This window comes from Hemibagrus wyckioides, linkage group LG19, assembly GCF_019097595.1.
Source record: "Hemibagrus wyckioides isolate EC202008001 linkage group LG19, SWU_Hwy_1.0, whole genome shotgun sequence".
In the NCBI taxonomy this organism is placed as follows: domain Eukaryota; kingdom Metazoa; phylum Chordata; class Actinopteri; order Siluriformes; family Bagridae; genus Hemibagrus; species Hemibagrus wyckioides.
The window spans coordinates 2,715,715-2,733,911 of NC_080728.1; the positions used below are offsets into that span (position 1 = coordinate 2,715,715).

Sequence of the window (18,197 nt, forward strand, 5' to 3'; positions counted from 1 at the left end):
CAACACCTTTGGGACAAATTAAAATTTCAAGTTTGTGCCAGACATCAGTGCATATCCTCTTGTGCATTTGTTGTTGAATGAACACAAATCCTCCACAGCCAAGTCTATTCTATTGCAAAGCCTTCTTCAAAAAGTGGAGGCTGTTATAACAGCAAATGGAGAACAACTCTGTATTAATTGCTCATGGTTTTATAATGGGATGTCCAGTACTCAGTGTTCATATACCTTTGGCCACATAATTTACACTGTAAGAAAACTGTTTATTCGGAATACAATTTGGCACATGGGGTAGCCTCGATATAAATCCTTGAGTCATATCTATCCCACCCCAAGCTATCCCATTTGTGTCAGTGTCCAGTGTGAGTAATGGCAAGGGGAAGGTCAGATAATGAAGGGGAGAAGAGCTATGTACTGAATTACTCTATATAACCCCACTGAAAACCTTTGGGGTGACTCTAGTGTAAAGCCTTCAGAGAAGAGTGGAGCACTTTATAGCAGTAAAGGAGGATTGAATCTGACACGGGAAGTTCAACAAGCCCATCATCTCTTCTTTATATTTATTTCATTTATATTCATGATGAAAGTGTCTGCTATTTGAATAAATATCTTAAATACTTTTTAAACTATAAACACACATTTTCCGTTTTTTATTCTTTTTTGACAAACTTAAATTTATAAATATGTATAAAATAAATATGAACCACTTAACACTACACATCTTACAAGCCTGTGTTACTATAAACCACATTCTTGCCAGAGATCTTAGATTTACTCTTCCTCAGCTAACCAAATCCCACCCAGAGCTCAGCTGGAATATTTTCTATTTCTGGCGGACCAAACTCTAGCCAAACAGATACAGTTTACTTTATGTTTGTTTTGGTTGACCAGAGACTCCAGACTCCAGCCAGGGCTCAGTCTAATGCTGTCTGACACAGAAACACTGCACCAGCAATAAGCCAGACGTGCTGAATGTGGACCAGACTCAGCCCAGGCTGCTATCTGGGGTGGGTGCGAAAGTCAGGTGTCCACATACTTTTGGACATTATTTTTTATTTTACTAAAACCTCAAGTAAGAGTTGTAAATGAGATTAACCAGGAGTGTTAGGAGCAATGAAAACACCACTATGGACCAGGGAGCTGGAGTGAAAGTTGAGTCGATTGTAAACTTTAAACTTTAAACATCCTGAATTAGCACAGGACTTGATCTTTTCTCACTCGAGTTTTTTTCCACTAACTCTGTTAATAGATCAGGTTTAATACTGTAACTAAGCCCTCTTTTCTGTACACCCCCCCCACCCCGATTAGGATGCTGGCCTGCTGCCATATTGTCCATAACCCCGGTATCACTACATCACTGCACTATTTTTGGACTTTTGCTATACTGTAGTCACGAATAAAATCCATCCAGGACACTCCACAAATCTTAAATGTTCTGCTGTAGGTTAGAGGCCAAAACTATGACACCATTATATCTCAGATCAGCTGAAGTGACCGTAAACCGTATAATCCTCCATTTTAGACAAGACACAAGGACTGCTCTGTTTTGCCCCGCCCATAAGCGTACGTCACCAGCAACGCTCCATTCCTTGTGTAAGTCCCGCCCTTCCGCACGCGCTCTTCGCCCGCCCTGTTTAACTACGTGCTTGGTTGTGAGTTCCCCCTGTGGAGAGCGTCGAGAACAACGGAGCTGACAGCGGCACCTCCAGTCAAGGGGAAGATGGAGACCAGGGATTCTGACTTCAATATACTCTTAGCCACTGATTCGTACAAGGTGAGGAGACGCTTATGCTTTATGTCGGTCTCAGGTCCAGGATCAGCGGCTCGGCTCGTCGGAAGACGCTGGATGCTGGATGCTGGATGCTGAATGATGAATGATGAAACGGGGAAAGGTGCTTTCGTATTGTCGAGGCCATCACGTTGTGTCTCGGGCTGCGCTCAGTGTGTGTGTGTGTGTGTGTGCGCGCGCGCGCGCGCGCGTGTGTGTGTCATCTCGGTAGGCCAGACCGGGAGGAGGATATGGCAGGTAGAGTGATTTTTTTTTTTACAGGACGTTAGGGTCAGTAAGCTGACTGCTGCCCGGCTCCGTCCTCCAGACAGACAGGTGAAGAAGGTAAGGAGCCGGCTCCAGATTTCAGGGCGTCATGAGGCTGTAGATGATTGATTGCAGCGAACCTAATGAGCTCCTCGTGTACTGAGGATGACTTGACATGTCCTTGCTTTAACACACACACACACACATACACACATCCGCTCCTGGAAGCAAAACTGAAAGCATTGATATCTCACTTTGAGGAAAGTGAAAGCTACCATGCAGCCTTTTCTTTATGGCAGTGCGCACTTTGCTGTGGACGTGAAGCACGTGATGGTCGAGGATGCACGCTCATAGTTAATCAGCTCCTTTTCATAGCAACGTACAGCTGATGTGTGTGAGAAACAGAGCAAACATTGCACAGTAGGATAGTGTCTCAGTGACACACACACACACACACCTACAGTGAGAGGTCACTGCATGAGAACCAGTATCCTTGCTGTCACAGCTCAGTCTGTAAATTGATGAACTCATTCTGACTGAGGTGCAGTAAATTTCCGTTCTCTTCCAAGTCTATATCCAGCTCCAGACAGTGGGTTAGATGTGTTGGGAAGGTTTATTTACAGCTCATTGTGTCATGTGGGAAGAGATTTAACATTAGAGGGTGAACTTTTCATACCACACAGCTCTCACAAGTTCACAAGCGTGTGTGTGTGTATACTTGGAAAGACCCCAGGTTTTTATCATGACATAATGCACTAACATGAAGCCAGCCTGGAAACTACTGGACAGCTCTAAGTGTTTTCATTTTTTAAAACAAAATCTGCGTTTAGAAGTTTTGATATGAAACTGATAACGTTCACCGAGCTGTCGGCGCTTCACGTCATCACATCACACAGTAGCAGGAACCTGATGCTGTGTTCACATGTTTACTGTAAATTAACGGGTTATGAGTGATGACTGCCGGGAATTTGATGAACAACATGATAATATATGCTGTGTAAATCCTGCTTGGGTTATTTGTTGGGATAGAACATTTTTTCCCATAATGAATTAGGAATACAGGATCTTGATTCACAGTTTCATGAATGAGAGTACAGTAAAGTCATGAATGAGCTGGACGCCTTGGACGATGACCAGAGTCCCACTTGCAGTTTTTTAAGGATATGCTGTAGACTCAGCATTGAGTGAGTAGTGTTTGCTGGAGTAGAAACCTTTAATAACTCTATAAATAATGTGTGTGTGTTTTGACATGTCATTGTGCTTCATCCTCTCACTTACCTGAAACTCTTGAGCTTTAGGTGGTGTGAATGGATTCCTAGGTGGGGCAGGTGATGTTAGAAAAGATTTCCTGTTTAAGACTGTGACCATGTGCATGGAGTAATTTATATAATTGACAACATTTAGTGTGGTTCTACACCCGGAAAAAGGCAAACAGTTTGGAAAAGAGTTCAAATAGCTGCTTTTGTTATTATGATCCTTTTGTTATAAATGAAGGATGAATAGAGCGAGACATTTGGCGCGAGTTGTCCATTTTTAAATAGCCAGTGCGTGGCTGGTTGTGTGAAATACACATGCAGTATGAACGCAGTGGTGCCGTGTGAAGTCGAAGATGTGCTGGAGAAAAAGAGAACTGGGGGAGGAAAAAACAGACAGCGTTAGCTTCTAAGTAAGACTGCTGTTGTGTACATATGGGATATGTAGTTACCAGTTATTACAGGTATTAGTGCAGACGTTATGTGCTTATGTTTACACTTCCATTTGGCACTCAGCTGCTCTTATGTCCGTGTTGGTCAGCATCACTGCAACATGTCTGTGTTGCTGTGTACGGTCAGTGTGAGCTGGCCCTTTTTCAATGGGATAGCTTGTGTGTGGTTTTGGAAATAGTTTCTTATTAACACTTTGGTTAAATAACCACATCGCTGTCATTGTGTCCAAATGACACTGGACCTGTTAAGCTGTAAAGAATAGTATTATGGAAACATGAGCATTGTGGTGAGGAGCATTAAAAAAATAAAAAATTCAAGTGTACTCGGATTAAATGCTGATGATCTGTGATATAGAAGTGCTTTAAAAACCACGCGTATATATACACACACTGCACTTTTCTTTTGCCATTGCTGTGTCCTCGGAACGGAGAGCATGTCGTTCCCCTCCTTCTTGTGTTGCGCATGTGCAGCCTAGCTACAGCTGTTCAGCTCTCCAGAGAGAGAGAGAGAGAGAGACACCCAGCAAAGCGAGTGGTCGTGGATAAAGTGTAGCTGAGACGCCAAAATGGAAGCCGGAAGTGTGTGATGGAGATCAAGTCCTGCGGCTCTCAGTGCATCCAGTGCTGCCCTTAAAGAAAAGGTCATTGCTCCATTCAGGGAAACGGAGCTGTCGGAGTTGGGCTAGTGCAAACTTGAAAGGTGTTCATGCACAGTCCTAGCATGTTCTTCAGTCTACTCTGTTAACTGTCTGTGTGTGTGTTGTAATGCAGTAACTGTGTGTGTATGCTACAAATTATAGACTGATATTTAGGGTGTAGAATGAATCCTGAAAGCAGCGCAGTGAGGCGGTGAGGCAGTGGGTAGAGCTGTCTCCTCACAGCTCAGGGTCTAAGCTCTGGTTACACAAGTCTGTCCACTTCTTTAGTAGACTGGCTGTGGTGCAACAGATCAGTGTCCCATCCATGCTGTATTCCCATCGTACTCCCAGTGTTCCCAGAATCCGGATTCAGCATGACCCCAAACCAGGATGCTGAAGCTAAATATATAAATGAAAAAACACTTGACTGAGTAAATGACCAGGCAGAAGTCTTCGCTCTCCACTCAGTCTGGGATTTTTGCTGTTTACCGGTAAACCCGAGCGTGTTCGTACATCACACTCTACCTGAACCCCCTTCAGCAAGATGCGAGTCCCAACCTCTGTAATGGTAGTGTTGGAACACCAAGGACGACATCATTTAACGGCTGGTTTTTAACTCCTCTAGGACTTATTTATTTATTTGTTTGTTTGTTTACCTGCTTGTTTTTATTTGTTCATTTTATTTTGGCTGATTCAAATGAAAAGATTTTTAATTAAGTAAAGCCAGCCAAATATAGAAATGAACACAAATTCAAGCAATCTTGCAAAATTAGCCCAGTTTTTTCACACAATTGGAGTCGTCATGACAACACTCATTCACCCAAATCCATCATTAACACATCTCTCAGAGAAAAACATTACATACCTGTCCTCTCTGCTAAAAGTAGAAATTTGCAATTTCACAAATTCAACAAGTTTTCTGCAGAAACTATTACTACAGGAAAAAAAGACTGCAAAATCGAGTATATTTGGCTGTAACAATCACAACAAAACGTCCACCTCAAGTACCCTTGTCTTGGGTCTTGGATGTCTTTATCCCTCACTGCCAGTCAAATAACTAGCACACTTATATAGTTATACAGAAGTGTTGCCATGGCTACAAGCCATGCTATGCATTTCGTTTTAATAACCAGCCATCACTGACCCCGAGTGACCCCCCCGGTTCACCTCAGATTCTGAACACGGACCATTCCTGAGAGAAACAGTGAAATATATATATATATATATATAGCTTGTGAGTGCTTGTTGTTCTTGTCCTATTGTTGTTGTGAAATCTCACACTATGTGTCTGAATCTAATTAATGTTCTCCTTATACTCTCTCCAGCTGCTCTCCTGAACTCGGCTCTGATTCTGTTGAACATTAGATCTGATCCTTGTTTGTTTCTCTCCGTCCCTTACAGGTCACGCACTATAAACAGTACCCACCCAACACTAGTAAAGTGTACTCCTACTTCGAATGCCGTGAGAAGAAGACGGATCCGACCAAAGCCCGGAGGGTTAAATATGAAAAGACGGTCTTCTACGGCTTGCAGTACATTCTTCACAAATATTTAAAAGGTATCTGTAGTGTGATTCCTGTGTCTCTGTATCACCAGTCTGTGATCCAGCATGTGTGTATGACATTGTGACACATGTTTGTTTCTCTGTGGATCGTAACGATCGTCCAAAAACTTGATGGAAGCCTGACATTTAGTGTGTGAGGAAAACACACCTCAGACAGCTTCAGGCATTATAGAGCACTGAGTAACACCATTACCAGCAGCACCAGTACCTAATTTTGTACCATTTTTTTCCTCATTAAATTTGTTTATTTCAGGAATTTATTGGTTTTGTATCATTTTGTGTCATAAAAATTTCTTTAAATATTAAGATCGCTTGATACTCTCGAGTAGGTATACCTGTGTATCTAATGAGACATTCGACAGGCGCCAGTAGTATACTAGACAGAACTAATAACACACACACACACATCCCCTCTCTCTCTCTCTCTCTCTCTCTCTCTCTCTCTGTCTCTCACATCAGGAAGCGTGTTTGGTTACCAGATCCACATACCCTGCTTCATCTTCACTCATTTCTAATGCTTTATTCCTTCTTCTTCATGTTTACCTGATCTGCCACTCATGTGTCTGGTATTTTATCGAGAATCTATCCCCTGACATGTGCCCCGAGTCCCCCGAGTCCCCTGAGTCCGCTTGGTCCCTCGCTCCCTGTGACCCTAGGTTTTTTCCCCCAGCTTTTTTCCCCCCAGCACCTTACAGAGCAGATACAAAGCACGAGTAGTAGATCTCCGGAAAATAGCTCTTCATCATCATTTATTCATCACCTGACAAAGCTGATAAAACAGCAGTGCAGTATGTAAGGATATATACACACTTCTTCTAACAGCTTCTTGTTACCAGGCAGATTGGACAGCTATGACATCACCGGATGCTCGACTGAATTTCCTTCCATAAGCACTGAATGACTTTCAGAGAATTTTAATCACACAAGGCGGTGTGGCATTTTTTATTTTATTCATTGCCAGATCATGTATATTTAACTAAATTAGGTTCCCCTACTTCCCAGTGTACTATGAGTACCAAACATGGGCACAACAACTATATTCATAGATATATGCTGGAAAAGTGTTATTGTTATTATTATCATTTATTATTATTCTCTTCCACACTGACGCACTCATTCTGTGATCGTTCCTGGCTGACAGGGAAGGTCGTCACTCCCGAGAAGATTCGGGAGGCACGGGAGGTGTACCGAGAACACTTCCAAGATGACGTGTTCAATGAGAAAGGCTGGAACTACATACTGGAGGTACATTCTTGCAGTTTTTGGACATTGCACCAGGCTTTTTAAGTTACAGAATATTGTAGCGGTTGTTCAGTATTGTAATATCTTGATGTATTATTATACGAACTTTATGTACAGCATCTATTCTAAATTCTTTCATTTGAGATTTTTCACTCTGTGGTGTTCTCTATTCCTCTAGGGATATTATGTATAAATGTGTATACTCACATTGAGCATAATTCATCCATGTTTGTAGTAAAATTGTGTGTAAAATTGTTCGTCTCTGACCAAGTACGCTAGCACATGGGAAGCCATAAAAGTAATAAAACTTCATGTTGTATAAAAAGTGCTCCATGCAAATCACAGCCCCTCCAAAAGTATTGGAACAAGATACCCCCTCAGTCGTCTCTGTGTTTCATTGTAAATTATAATCTAGTTCTTCTGATTCTTACTGCTGATGAATCTAGTGTCATGGTCTCTGTATTTCTGACCTCGAAGTCTTCCTTGAAGGCCAGATAGTGATACTTCACTCCTGTCCTGTGGAGGTTGTTGGTGACATCAAACTGAATGTTTGTGAGATTTTCTTCACACAGGTCACAGTGTTTCTGTCATCATTGTTATTCTTCTACTTGACTGATCTGCTTAATGTCTGGTTGTTACACCAGTGGTTTCTTTCTTAGTCACGACATTCCAGATCGTTGTGTTTTCCATGCTTAGTGCTTTTACAATGGCCCTGATGGATTTCACTCTTTTTCATAGCTTTAAAATGGAGTGGTAATCTCCCATAGACAGCTCTCTGGTCTTTATGTTGGTTTATTTACAAATGCAGCCTTCACAGGTGAAACTCGGAGCTCAGTATTTTCACAAAAACAACAAGAACTACCACCACCATGTTCCAGTAGTTTTGGAAGTAAATGTTTGTTTGAAGTAGATCATGTCAAGGCAATTTAGTGTCCTTATGTGTATATTCATGCAGGAGTACAAGTAGGATAGAAAGGTTTTTCTGAGGTTTATAGAATTTTCATAAATCCCACATTTCTTTTTTAAAGTGCTTGGATTAACAATTTTCACTAATAATTAAATCTCTTCATATCCAGCTTGCTAAATGATGACTGTTGTTCACAGATGCTGTGAGCTTGGTGCTCTCTCTCTCTCTCTCTCTCTCTCTCTCTCTCTCTCTCTCTCTCTCTGACTTGAATTGGGATCATGAACAACAACTCGTTCGAGTTTATATACCGTGTGTTTTTGTGGTTTCTGGCTTTAGAAGTATGATGGCCATCTGCCCATTGAGATCAAGGCTGTGCCGGAGGGAAGTGTGATTCCGCGTGGAAATGTCCTCTTCACCGTGGAAAGCACAGATCCTGAGTGCTACTGGCTTACCAACTGGGTGGAGGTCAGTGTTTCACAGCATGCCAAAACTTTTCTCAAATAAATACTGATGACGGTAATTTCTATAACATGATGAAGCATAATAAACAGCAGAAGATGTTTTAAGGAAATTGCAGCATTGCTAACAAGCTACACTCGCCTCATCGCGATCTGTGTGTGTGTGTGTTATACTTGTTTATAGGATTTAAAGAATATCTGCCTGATTGTTGAGTTTTTATCTCGGCTGACGGCAATAATATTTTTTATAACAATGCTTATCTCTGAGTGCTTGGCCTGCTGGCACATTTTTCTGGAACATCTCAAATCAAAAATGGAAGGGCCATATCTGTGTGTGTGTGTGTATGTGTGTGTGTCTGCCGTCACCAGTGGGTCGGAAATTAGCACTAAGCCAAATAACAGCTAGGTTACAACTAATCTCATGTCCTATATAAAATAAAAACACAGAACCCAGAGTTGAGTGTTATCCACTCACTCTGATGCTGTATGTCTCCAGGTGCTCTGTACAGTGTGTGCTTCAGCAGCAGGTTAATTGGAGGCACCACTGGAGTAACATACTATTTACAGTAATTTACTGACTTAATAGTTTTCAGCTCTGGTGTCCTGAGCAACCCTTGACGTATATACTGAGTCACACTGAAAACAGGAACCAGCCTTATGTTTAAAGGTGATGCTGTAAGTTAATTGCTGGTGTGTGTGTGCCACTAAAAACTGTAAATAAGCAATTATAAAATTTTTTAAAATGAGCATCTTAAAAACAGTAGAAAATACACTGTTTTCCTGATTTATTAGTACTATGTGTGTATTTTCTTGGTTTGAGTCTGGCTGTAGGCTGACTGTCTAACAGACTGATTGTGTAGTAGGTAAATTTAGAGGCCTTGGAGAAATGCCCTTGGCTCCCAGACTGTGTTGTCTCTCAGCCAGACGTTACTTATCTATTCTTGATGTTATGCGACTTTTGGCACTACTTTGTATCTTCCTTCAACTTTGGTCATGCTGTAATGTCAGAATTGTTTGCCCTTTTCTAGATGAGCTGAATTTTATTGAGCATTTCATTAATATCTGTATTTGCCATGAAATAGCTGTTAATGCTGATGGGGCAATAAACTTGAATCCAAACTTCCTTCAACTTTGTGTGAGGGTTTAAAGGTATTTAAAGGTAAGGACCAGCATGATTATGTGTTAAAGACATTACTGAGGTCAGGTTCAGTAGTACTGCTCAGGTGGTTATTCTCCTCAGACGAGGAATGGGTATTACCTGATTTGTGACACATGACACTTTAGCAGCATGTGACTGCCTCAACCATGTGCATGTCTCACTCCGTAAGGCACCAAATAATCTCCTGCTACATGACTCACATTATTGTTTTTTCCCCGTGTTTATCAGTATCGTTGCTGAATAACCGTGTAAATATGTCTGTAAATCAGGGAACGGAGCTCGGCTTATGTACGGATGGTTATCATGTGAAAATTATTCCTTAGCATACAATTAAAGAAGCTAAATATGTGTAGTAATCAAACTGAGTGAGATTGTTTAGGGGCTAGAGACTGCAAGGGCTAGTGAGATTAGATGGCTGGTTCAAAACAAAACATTAACGCCCACTATACAATGGCTTTTGTACGATTTTCCCCAGATTTACCCCCAAGTACTAATGCTAATGTGAGAATTGGCTCATTTTCAACTTATTGAGTGAGAAATCCATAGGCGTCTCCTCGAACTGTGATGAGAGAGGAATATTCACCTCCTCAAACTGTCGTGTGTACTGTAGAGTCAGTGTTATAACAGAAGAAAAGTCTGTATGGTGTTTAATCTGAAGTAGTCCATCACTATAAACATTTCTCCTAATGTCATCTCTCAAAGACTATCCTGGTTCAGATCTGGTATCCCATCACGGTCGCAACCAACTCCCGTGAGCAGAAGAAGATCCTGGCCAAGCATCTCATGGAAACATCAGGAACTTTGGAGGGACTGGAATACAAGCTACATGACTTTGGCTACAGAGGAGTTTCATCACAAGAGGTGACTAAGAATATATTTGGACATGTTGTGATAACACTCATCAGTGGTACACAATTAAAATAAAGGACTCTTATTGGCTCTTGGTTCTAGACTGCAGGCATCGGCGCCTCGGCACACTTGGTAAACTTCAAAGGAACAGACACGGTGGCTGGGATTGGAGTTGTTAAAAAGTACTATGGCACAAAAGACCCAGTGCCTGGATTTTCAGTTCCAGCTGCAGAACACAGGTGGGTTTGATGTGTCCACAGTCACCATTCTGATGGAAACACTCAGTAACGGTCTGGACTCTTTATTAATACACACACAGGCATGCTGTAGATGTGCTGGATGACCATGCTTAACATGCCTGTGAGGTACAACGAAGCACATCCTGGCTTGGGCTGTATAGCCCACAGTATCTTCCCACTTTGCACTACATTTCATAGAATCTTTCTGGAGTATGTGTGCTTATCCTAGAGTGCTGATGACAGAATTGCTTCCTGCATTCTGGACCATTAGTGCTGCTTGAATTCATGGTGAAATGCATTGTGGGTATGTTACTGAGCTGTCATTGCCACTATAACATTGTGGACTGTGCTGCCCCCGTGTGGCTATCGTGACTTACAGCTAGCATGAATAAGCTTTAAATAGAAGCCATAGGTGTGTGCATGAAATTATACTTAATATACTTATATAAAACATCAATCCACTCTAACTTCCCTCTGTGTCCACTTTTCTAAAGCACAATCACAGCATGGGGTAAAGACCACGAGAAAGACGCCTTTGAGCACATTGTGAAGCAGTTCCCCTCGGTGCCCGTGTCCATAGTCAGCGACAGCTATGACATCTACAACGCCTGTGAGAAGATCTGGGGTGAGGATCTGAGGGAGCTGGTGGAGAAACGGAGTGCGGATGCTCCTCTGGTAGTGCGGCCAGACTCCGGGAATCCTCTAGACACTGTACTGAAGGTAATGAAGAACATTTTTGGCCATCAGCATGTTTACCCCAAAAAACAATCAACTTGTTATGTTACAGATTACGCAAGGATAAAGGGCTGATTCTCATAGGATTATCGCTGCCTTATTTTACAGGTCTTGGAGATTTTAGGCAAGAAATTTATTCCTGTTGAGAACTCCAAAGGCTACAAGGTGCTTCCTCCCTACATTCGGGTCATTCAGGGTGACGGTGTGGACATCAATACGCTGCAGGAGGTACAGCATCTTTTCCTGGCATCTATACTAGTCTATTATTGCAGCGGTTGCTCAGATGGTTCTGGGTTACTGATCAGAGGGTCAGGGGTTCAAGCTGCCACTGTTGGGCCACCAAAGAACTCTCTCCTCTCTGCTCCAGAGGTGCTGTATTGTAGCTGACCCTGACCTCTGACCCCAAAGTCCTAGTAAGCTGATAAATGTGAAGAAAAGAATGTTAGTGTTCTGTAATATATATGTGATAAAGTCTTCTTTTACACACTGAATATCAGCAGTGTTTGCTTTAGCCGGTGGTCATTGTTTTGTGTTTGATTACGCTGTAGATAGTGGAGGGGATGAAGGAGCACAGGTGGAGCATCGAAAACATCGCGTTCGGATCAGGAGGCGCACTTCTGCAGAAACTCACCCGAGATCTTCTTAACTGCTCCTTCAAGTGCAGCTACGTGGTGACAAATGGATTGGGGGTGAGCCTTCTAGGAACACTGCTTAAATTTACCCTTTATCACTGTTTCAGAACTGAAAACTGCACTGAAAAAATTTGGTGTCTGGTGTAAATATTTTGCATGTTTGCAGGCAATTTACATCTAAAATATAAGACAGTCGGCTCAAAAATTATTGGCACCCTTCAAGGAAATGGACAAAAATTGCAAAGATTTTCTGTTCCTTGAATTAGAAAGTGTCTATTTTCCTGTAAGGAATATCATTCCATACTTTTAAGAATAGCAAGTTCTTCTAAATCCTGTTTACACATTCAGGACATTCTTCTGTTCGAAGATACCAATGCTGTCTTTCAGTTCAATAAACATAGAGGGAATTCATTTTAAAACAAGTGCATATTATAATTCATGATGGCACAATTCCACTTTTTATCCCAGCAGCAATATCATAAATTAGAAATATAATAAAAATCAACAGAAGAAAAACAAGTCAAGATTTCTAATATGTAAACATTTCCATTTCCAAAACTCATTTCTTTCCCAAGTCCAGTTCCAGGCTTTGAGATTTGATACTCCATTAAATATCTGACATGTTTAATCCACCTTTTATTACTGGTATTTTCCCCCTGAGTACTTCAGTAGCAGCTGCTTTTGTTGTGGTGAGAGCCGAGTTGTGTGCAGGTCTGTAGTTCTGAAGCAGGGTATGTAAATAATGTGGATTATATTACCTACACACCTGTCTGAATACAGCAGGTTTTAGTTTGAATCTTATGGCACTAGAGAGCCACTGGTGTGACCTCATGAGGGACCTTCAGGAGGATATAACCCTGTGAGCAGCAGTGATCTTCATGCCCTCTGGAGGAGATACAGATGAGTTCAGTAGTAGTCAGGTCTGGATAAAGGGATTGTGTTAGCAGGAAGCAGGTTCTATAGTCAATAAAGTGAAGAAGAAATCTTTAGGATCTAGTGTTTGTGATGATGGGTGTGTTTGTGTGAGAATTTAAATCTACAATCATATGCAATGACAGTAATGATGATGATGATGATGATGATTAATAGGTGCAACTGTTAGGGACATCAGTTTTATACAGATTGATGAAAGGTAATGGATCTTCTTCCAGGAAAAGATGTCAGAAAGGCAGCCTTAGTTTTTGAGTTCTCTCATTCGGTTAGTTTAGAAAACTGCAGAGAAAAAGCAAGAGAAATGCTTTTTATGATAAACAAAAGTATACAGCAACTAAAATAAAGTTATACGATGCTCTTCTATTTAAACTTACTGATGTAGTAGTCAAGCTTTTTTTTACTTCTTGTCCAAATAACGTAGAAAAATATTTCTGTTTAGAAACCCCACCTCCATGTCGAGATGGCATGATTGACAGGAGACTCATCTAAACGCGGCCATTTTATAGACGCTCCCAAATTGCACTGGATAAAATCGATATCAGACAAAACCATGGTGTTTATTATAATCTGTTGCTTGTGGGCTGGTCGATACCTTCCGTGTGTCCGTACAACTATTCCCGTCAGCCTCCACTGCTTAATTTGCATTCAGATATTTGAATATATATAAAAATTAAGTAAAGTCTACTTTCATGCTTTCTTTGCAGGTAAACGTCTTCAAAGACCCTGTAGCAGACCCCAACAAGAGGTCAAAGAAGGGTCGCCTGTCTCTGCACATGACGCAGAGTGGAGATTATGTGACCCTAGAGGAGGGGAAGGGTGAGCTGGAGGAGTATGGAGAGGTACATTCTTTCGCTTTTTATTTTCCCCTATTGTGACATTACTATTGTGTATTAATAAAATGTATTAATACATTTTATTATGTATTATTCGTACAGTGCTGAGGAATTCTTGAATCTGAAGGTGTTGATGAATTATCTATAACAGCACAGCTCTGAGAGTACTCCCAGCAGTGATGATTCAAGATGCATGTTAAGAGCTAAAGCTAAAACCTAACAGAAGCTTTGGTACTGCTTTATATAAGGATCTGTTTATTTAACATTTGTGGAAAGAGTCTCTGGTGTCAGGGAAAGTCTATAAGACAGAGCACTGCAATTTCTGGTTTCTCAGCAACTTGATAAAAAAAAAGACGGGTGAAAGTGAGGGAAAGACCATGTTTATAAAAGCTATAATGTGAGTGAGAACAGAAACTAAATATAAATATAATGCATGGATTTATACAGTTAAGGCCACATATTTTCAGAAACCAAGGCTAAAGCTATTCCTTCGCAGTTTCTCAAAACTCCACACATTTCATGTAACATCAGAGATCATTTTAAAACAATCCATTACAGACAGGATTATTTCTGCTTTAAGTGACTAGATAAGAATTCCCTCTTTTAAATGCGCACTGGTCACTGACTCTTTAAACAGAAAAATGAATGAATAGAAAAGAATGAATAGTTCATTGTCAGATTTCCTCTGGCTGTATTTAAGTGTCTGCCTTTAGAGCCAGAGACTTTCGGACCTTCTGACCTCCAGGTTAGGTCTGATCCCGTACACACCACAGTCCAGTACCACAGTCCAGTACCACAAGCATGTGTACAAACAATTGTACGCAGATATAAAAAAAAACTTCGACCACACTTCATTCATCATTCATGATGGAGGCACAAATTAACTCCTATGGATAAAAATAAAGCTGAAAACTGAACCCCAAGACAACAATAGAGGAAGTGCTGAAGGCATCGGGCACATGCTATCTGGCCAAAATTATGCAGGCATCTGACCCACACACTTACAGGAGCATTCTGGATCATTTCATTCCAAAACCAAGGGCATTACTGTGGAGTTGCCCCATTGCAGTTAAGAGCTTACACTCTCCTGTGAAGACTTTCTTCCAGACTTTGGAGTGTGTCTATGGAAAACTCTGTCCATACCGTCAATAAAACCTTTGTGAGGTCGGTCATTAATCCCAGACAAGAAGGACTGGCTTATATTCAGTGTTCTAACTCATCTCAAATATCTTCTGTGGGGATGAGGAACCCCATGAGGATGAGGGGATGTGTCACCTCAAGTCAGAGTTCTTTTTAAGCCACTGAGGTTCCTCCACATCAGACTCCTAAGACCATGTCTTTACTGACCTTGCTTTGTGTACAAAGGCACAGGCATGCTGGAACGGGAAAAGGGATGCAAACCCTGAAAAACAGCTCCAGACTCTAATCTCTCCTCCACCACACTTTAATATTGCACTAATACTGATATATAGTATTAATACTAATACTGTGTATTCTGGTACATAGCATTCTCCTGGCATCCACCAAACCCAGATTCACCCATTAGCCTGCCAGAAGCATAAATCATCACTCACCAACTTTTATAAACAAACAATTAATCTCAGGTGACAATCTCTGGTGAGTTTTTCCCTAAAAGAACAGAAATTAGAAATTTTTTTGAATTTACATGGCATCATGAGACAGGAGGAAATATCTAGAAATACAAGACATGAAGCAGAACCTCAAAACATCAGATGGAAATTTGCAGCAGGACAATAGAGCTCCAACAACAAAGTGAAAGTATTGGCATAGCAATCACAAAGTACTGACCTGAATCCTAGAGAACATCTGTAGCCTGAACAGAAAGAGGAAGGAGACTCACAAACCTGGCTGATTTACACCAGATCTGTCAGGAGGAGTGGGCAAAAAAATCTGTGAGAAGCTTGTGGCAATTGAATGACAGTTACACCAAACAGTAACAAAATGTAGGTAAAACCTCTGACCCATTTAGTAAATAAACGCTGTAACAAATCTGTCTATTAGGTGAAATGTGTGCTGAAGTAGATTTCACACAGGAAATATATGTGGTAACACGTGAAATGTTTAGAGTTGTGAAAAATGGGGTTTGAATGTCTTTAGCCTAAAAAACCCATTTTAGCTCAGCTGTAAATATCTGAGACTGTTATTTCTCTGCTTTGGTTGGAGTAAAATCTATATCATCGTATGTGTTCTGTTTCAGGATCTGCTGCACACAGTCTTCCATAACGGGAAGATCGTAAAGACGTACACCTTTGACGAGGTCAGAGACAATGCCCGGCTCAAGCAGAGTGAAGTCGAGGAGCTGCTTCACTGAGAGGCCAAAGCTTCTTTCCTCCTGTCCAAACACACACACTCCTCCTTCCCCTTTCCTCCTTCTTAAAAACCCTTAACTCCACAAGGTTGGAGATGTTTAAAAACCCCAGCACTGATAAAGAAAATGAGAGAATGTAACAGATGGAGAATAAAAGAGGGGAAGTGAGAGAGCGAGAGTAAAGAAAAGAGAGGAAGAAACTCTCACTCTACCCTGTGTTCTGTGTATGCAGCTGTTTTTCGGTTTGTAGTCTCTATAACGTGTCCTTTTAACGTTGGGGGAAAATAATCTAAAATAAAAGACGAGATTTAAATTGGCCGTTTCTCGTCTCCATGCATGAGCTCTCCGCTTCCTGCACGCCCGACCCAACACGTCAAGGGCTTTGATAACTGGTGTGTTGGGAGCGGGGAAGCTGTGCAGAGATTCGGGTCAGCGGAGCTGCAGAACTGGACATGAGAAACTTTCAATTTAAACTCTTTTAATGAGGTAATTGTACATGACCAAATGGTTGAGGCTTTGCTATTTTCTCAGATGTTTGTGGGAGACCATATTCTAAAAAAAACTGTAGATTTCTTTTCATGTGCTTGATTGACTGGAGAGAGAGATTTGTGAAACGTTGCTGAATGTGAACACCATGTATACGGACCAGGTCTTTTCTTTTTAATGCTGTTCCTTTATGCAATCGAGATGGCTAATTCGAAGGGATGCACTTTTCCGATTTAGATTTTTTTGGCCTTATTCATCTTAGGTAAATTTCCCTTCCTTTAGAGGAAACTATCCAAATACATTGTTAGATGTGAAATCATGTTGTAGGAATCTTCTCTAGTGTAAACACTGTAAAGTAGCTGTGTCTTGTAATGGGGGGGGGAAGAAAAAAACAAACAAAAAACAACCTTTTTTTGTACAAGTACAAATGTCACTTGCCTATGTTTTCTATGATGTAGAGAACAAAAAAAAATATGTCGGTTTTATTATTTAATGAGGATCATTTTAGAACAGCTTGGCTTCAGTATTTTGTATACTAACTGTTCATTCAATCTCCATAATCATTATTTTTTATGACTGAAGTAAATATTGTCACAATACTCACCGTAAATATCCATACATGATATGATATGTGGCCAAAATGCCTTCTCTCTTGTATATAATAATTGTTTATTTAAAGAGAGCTGGTTGCTTAGAGGAAATAGAAGTATATTGTTCTTATTTTTGTCTAATTCCCATTTTATACCAGGCGAAGAATCCATTTATTTGCTGAGTTTCATTATGGCTGAATTTGTTCAGTCAGCCTTTGGGGTTTGTGAGTGTGTGTGTGTGTGAGAGAGAGTGTGTGTGTTTGGTCTTGTGGCTCTAGATGTAGTTTATGATGCCTGCTCATTTTAATTTGTCTGATAGATTTATGTATATGTTGGGTGTCCCAGTTTTTGGTTTGTTTTTGTTTTTTTGTCATTGAACCTCTTTGGTTCTCTATTTTAAGTGACTCTGGCAGTTACTAAATTGTCAGCACATTAAAATCCCACCCTCTCTCTTTGCTTTGGTGTTTTGTTTTTTGTTTTTGTTTTTTTTTAATGGAAAAATCTCATGTTAATGCATTGAAAATGATAAGTGATATAAACACAGCTGCTTTGTTCCCTAGTGTTCAGTCACGCAGTAGCACATCATTAGCATAACGGTTTCAATTTAGAGAACGATTGTACAAGTGGTAGTTGTAAATAAAAGGCAATATCACATCGGGTGTAGTTTTTTTTGAAAGGTCAGTGAAGGGATACTTTAATTTCAGGGGTCAGGATGTCATGGATACCTCATTTCTAGTCATGTGGCAGCAGTACAAAATCCTACAGATAGAGAACAAGAGTTTCAGTTAGTGTTCACATCCAACATCAGCATGAAGAAAAATCTGGTTTGTGACTTTAACTGTGACGGGATGTTGGAACCAGATGGG

The 18,197-nt window shown here is 40.8% G+C and overlaps 1 protein-coding gene across 1 annotated transcript; it reads left to right on the forward strand.

Annotated features, from left to right (window-relative positions):
• The first annotated feature begins 1,617 nt into the window (after positions 1 to 1,617).
• nampt1 (nicotinamide phosphoribosyltransferase 1) lies at positions 1,618 to 17,788 on the forward strand. Its single transcript, XM_058417384.1, has 11 exons — positions 1,618 to 1,771; positions 5,777 to 5,933; positions 7,081 to 7,184; positions 8,425 to 8,553; positions 10,408 to 10,566; positions 10,657 to 10,793; positions 11,288 to 11,513; positions 11,637 to 11,756; positions 12,077 to 12,217; positions 13,798 to 13,932; positions 16,145 to 17,788. Exons 1-11 carry the CDS (start codon positions 1,718 to 1,720, stop codon positions 16,256 to 16,258), a joined length of 1,476 nt encoding a protein of 491 aa, XP_058273367.1. The 5' UTR covers positions 1,618 to 1,717; the 3' UTR covers positions 16,259 to 17,788.
• The last annotated feature ends 409 nt before the right edge of the window (positions 17,789 to 18,197 follow it).

Bases quoted from the DNA above. Each gene is read 5' to 3' on its own strand.
- nampt1 (XM_058417384.1), top strand. From the start codon at position 1,718: ATGGAGACCAGGGATTCTGACTTCAATATACTCTTAGCCACTGATTCG. The intron at 10,567-10,656 runs GTGACTAAGAAT...TCTTGGTTCTAG, and splicing joins GAGGAGTTTCATCACAAGAG to ACTGCAGGCATCGGCGCCTC. The intron at 11,514-11,636 runs GTAATGAAGAAC...CTTATTTTACAG, and splicing joins CTCTAGACACTGTACTGAAG to GTCTTGGAGATTTTAGGCAA.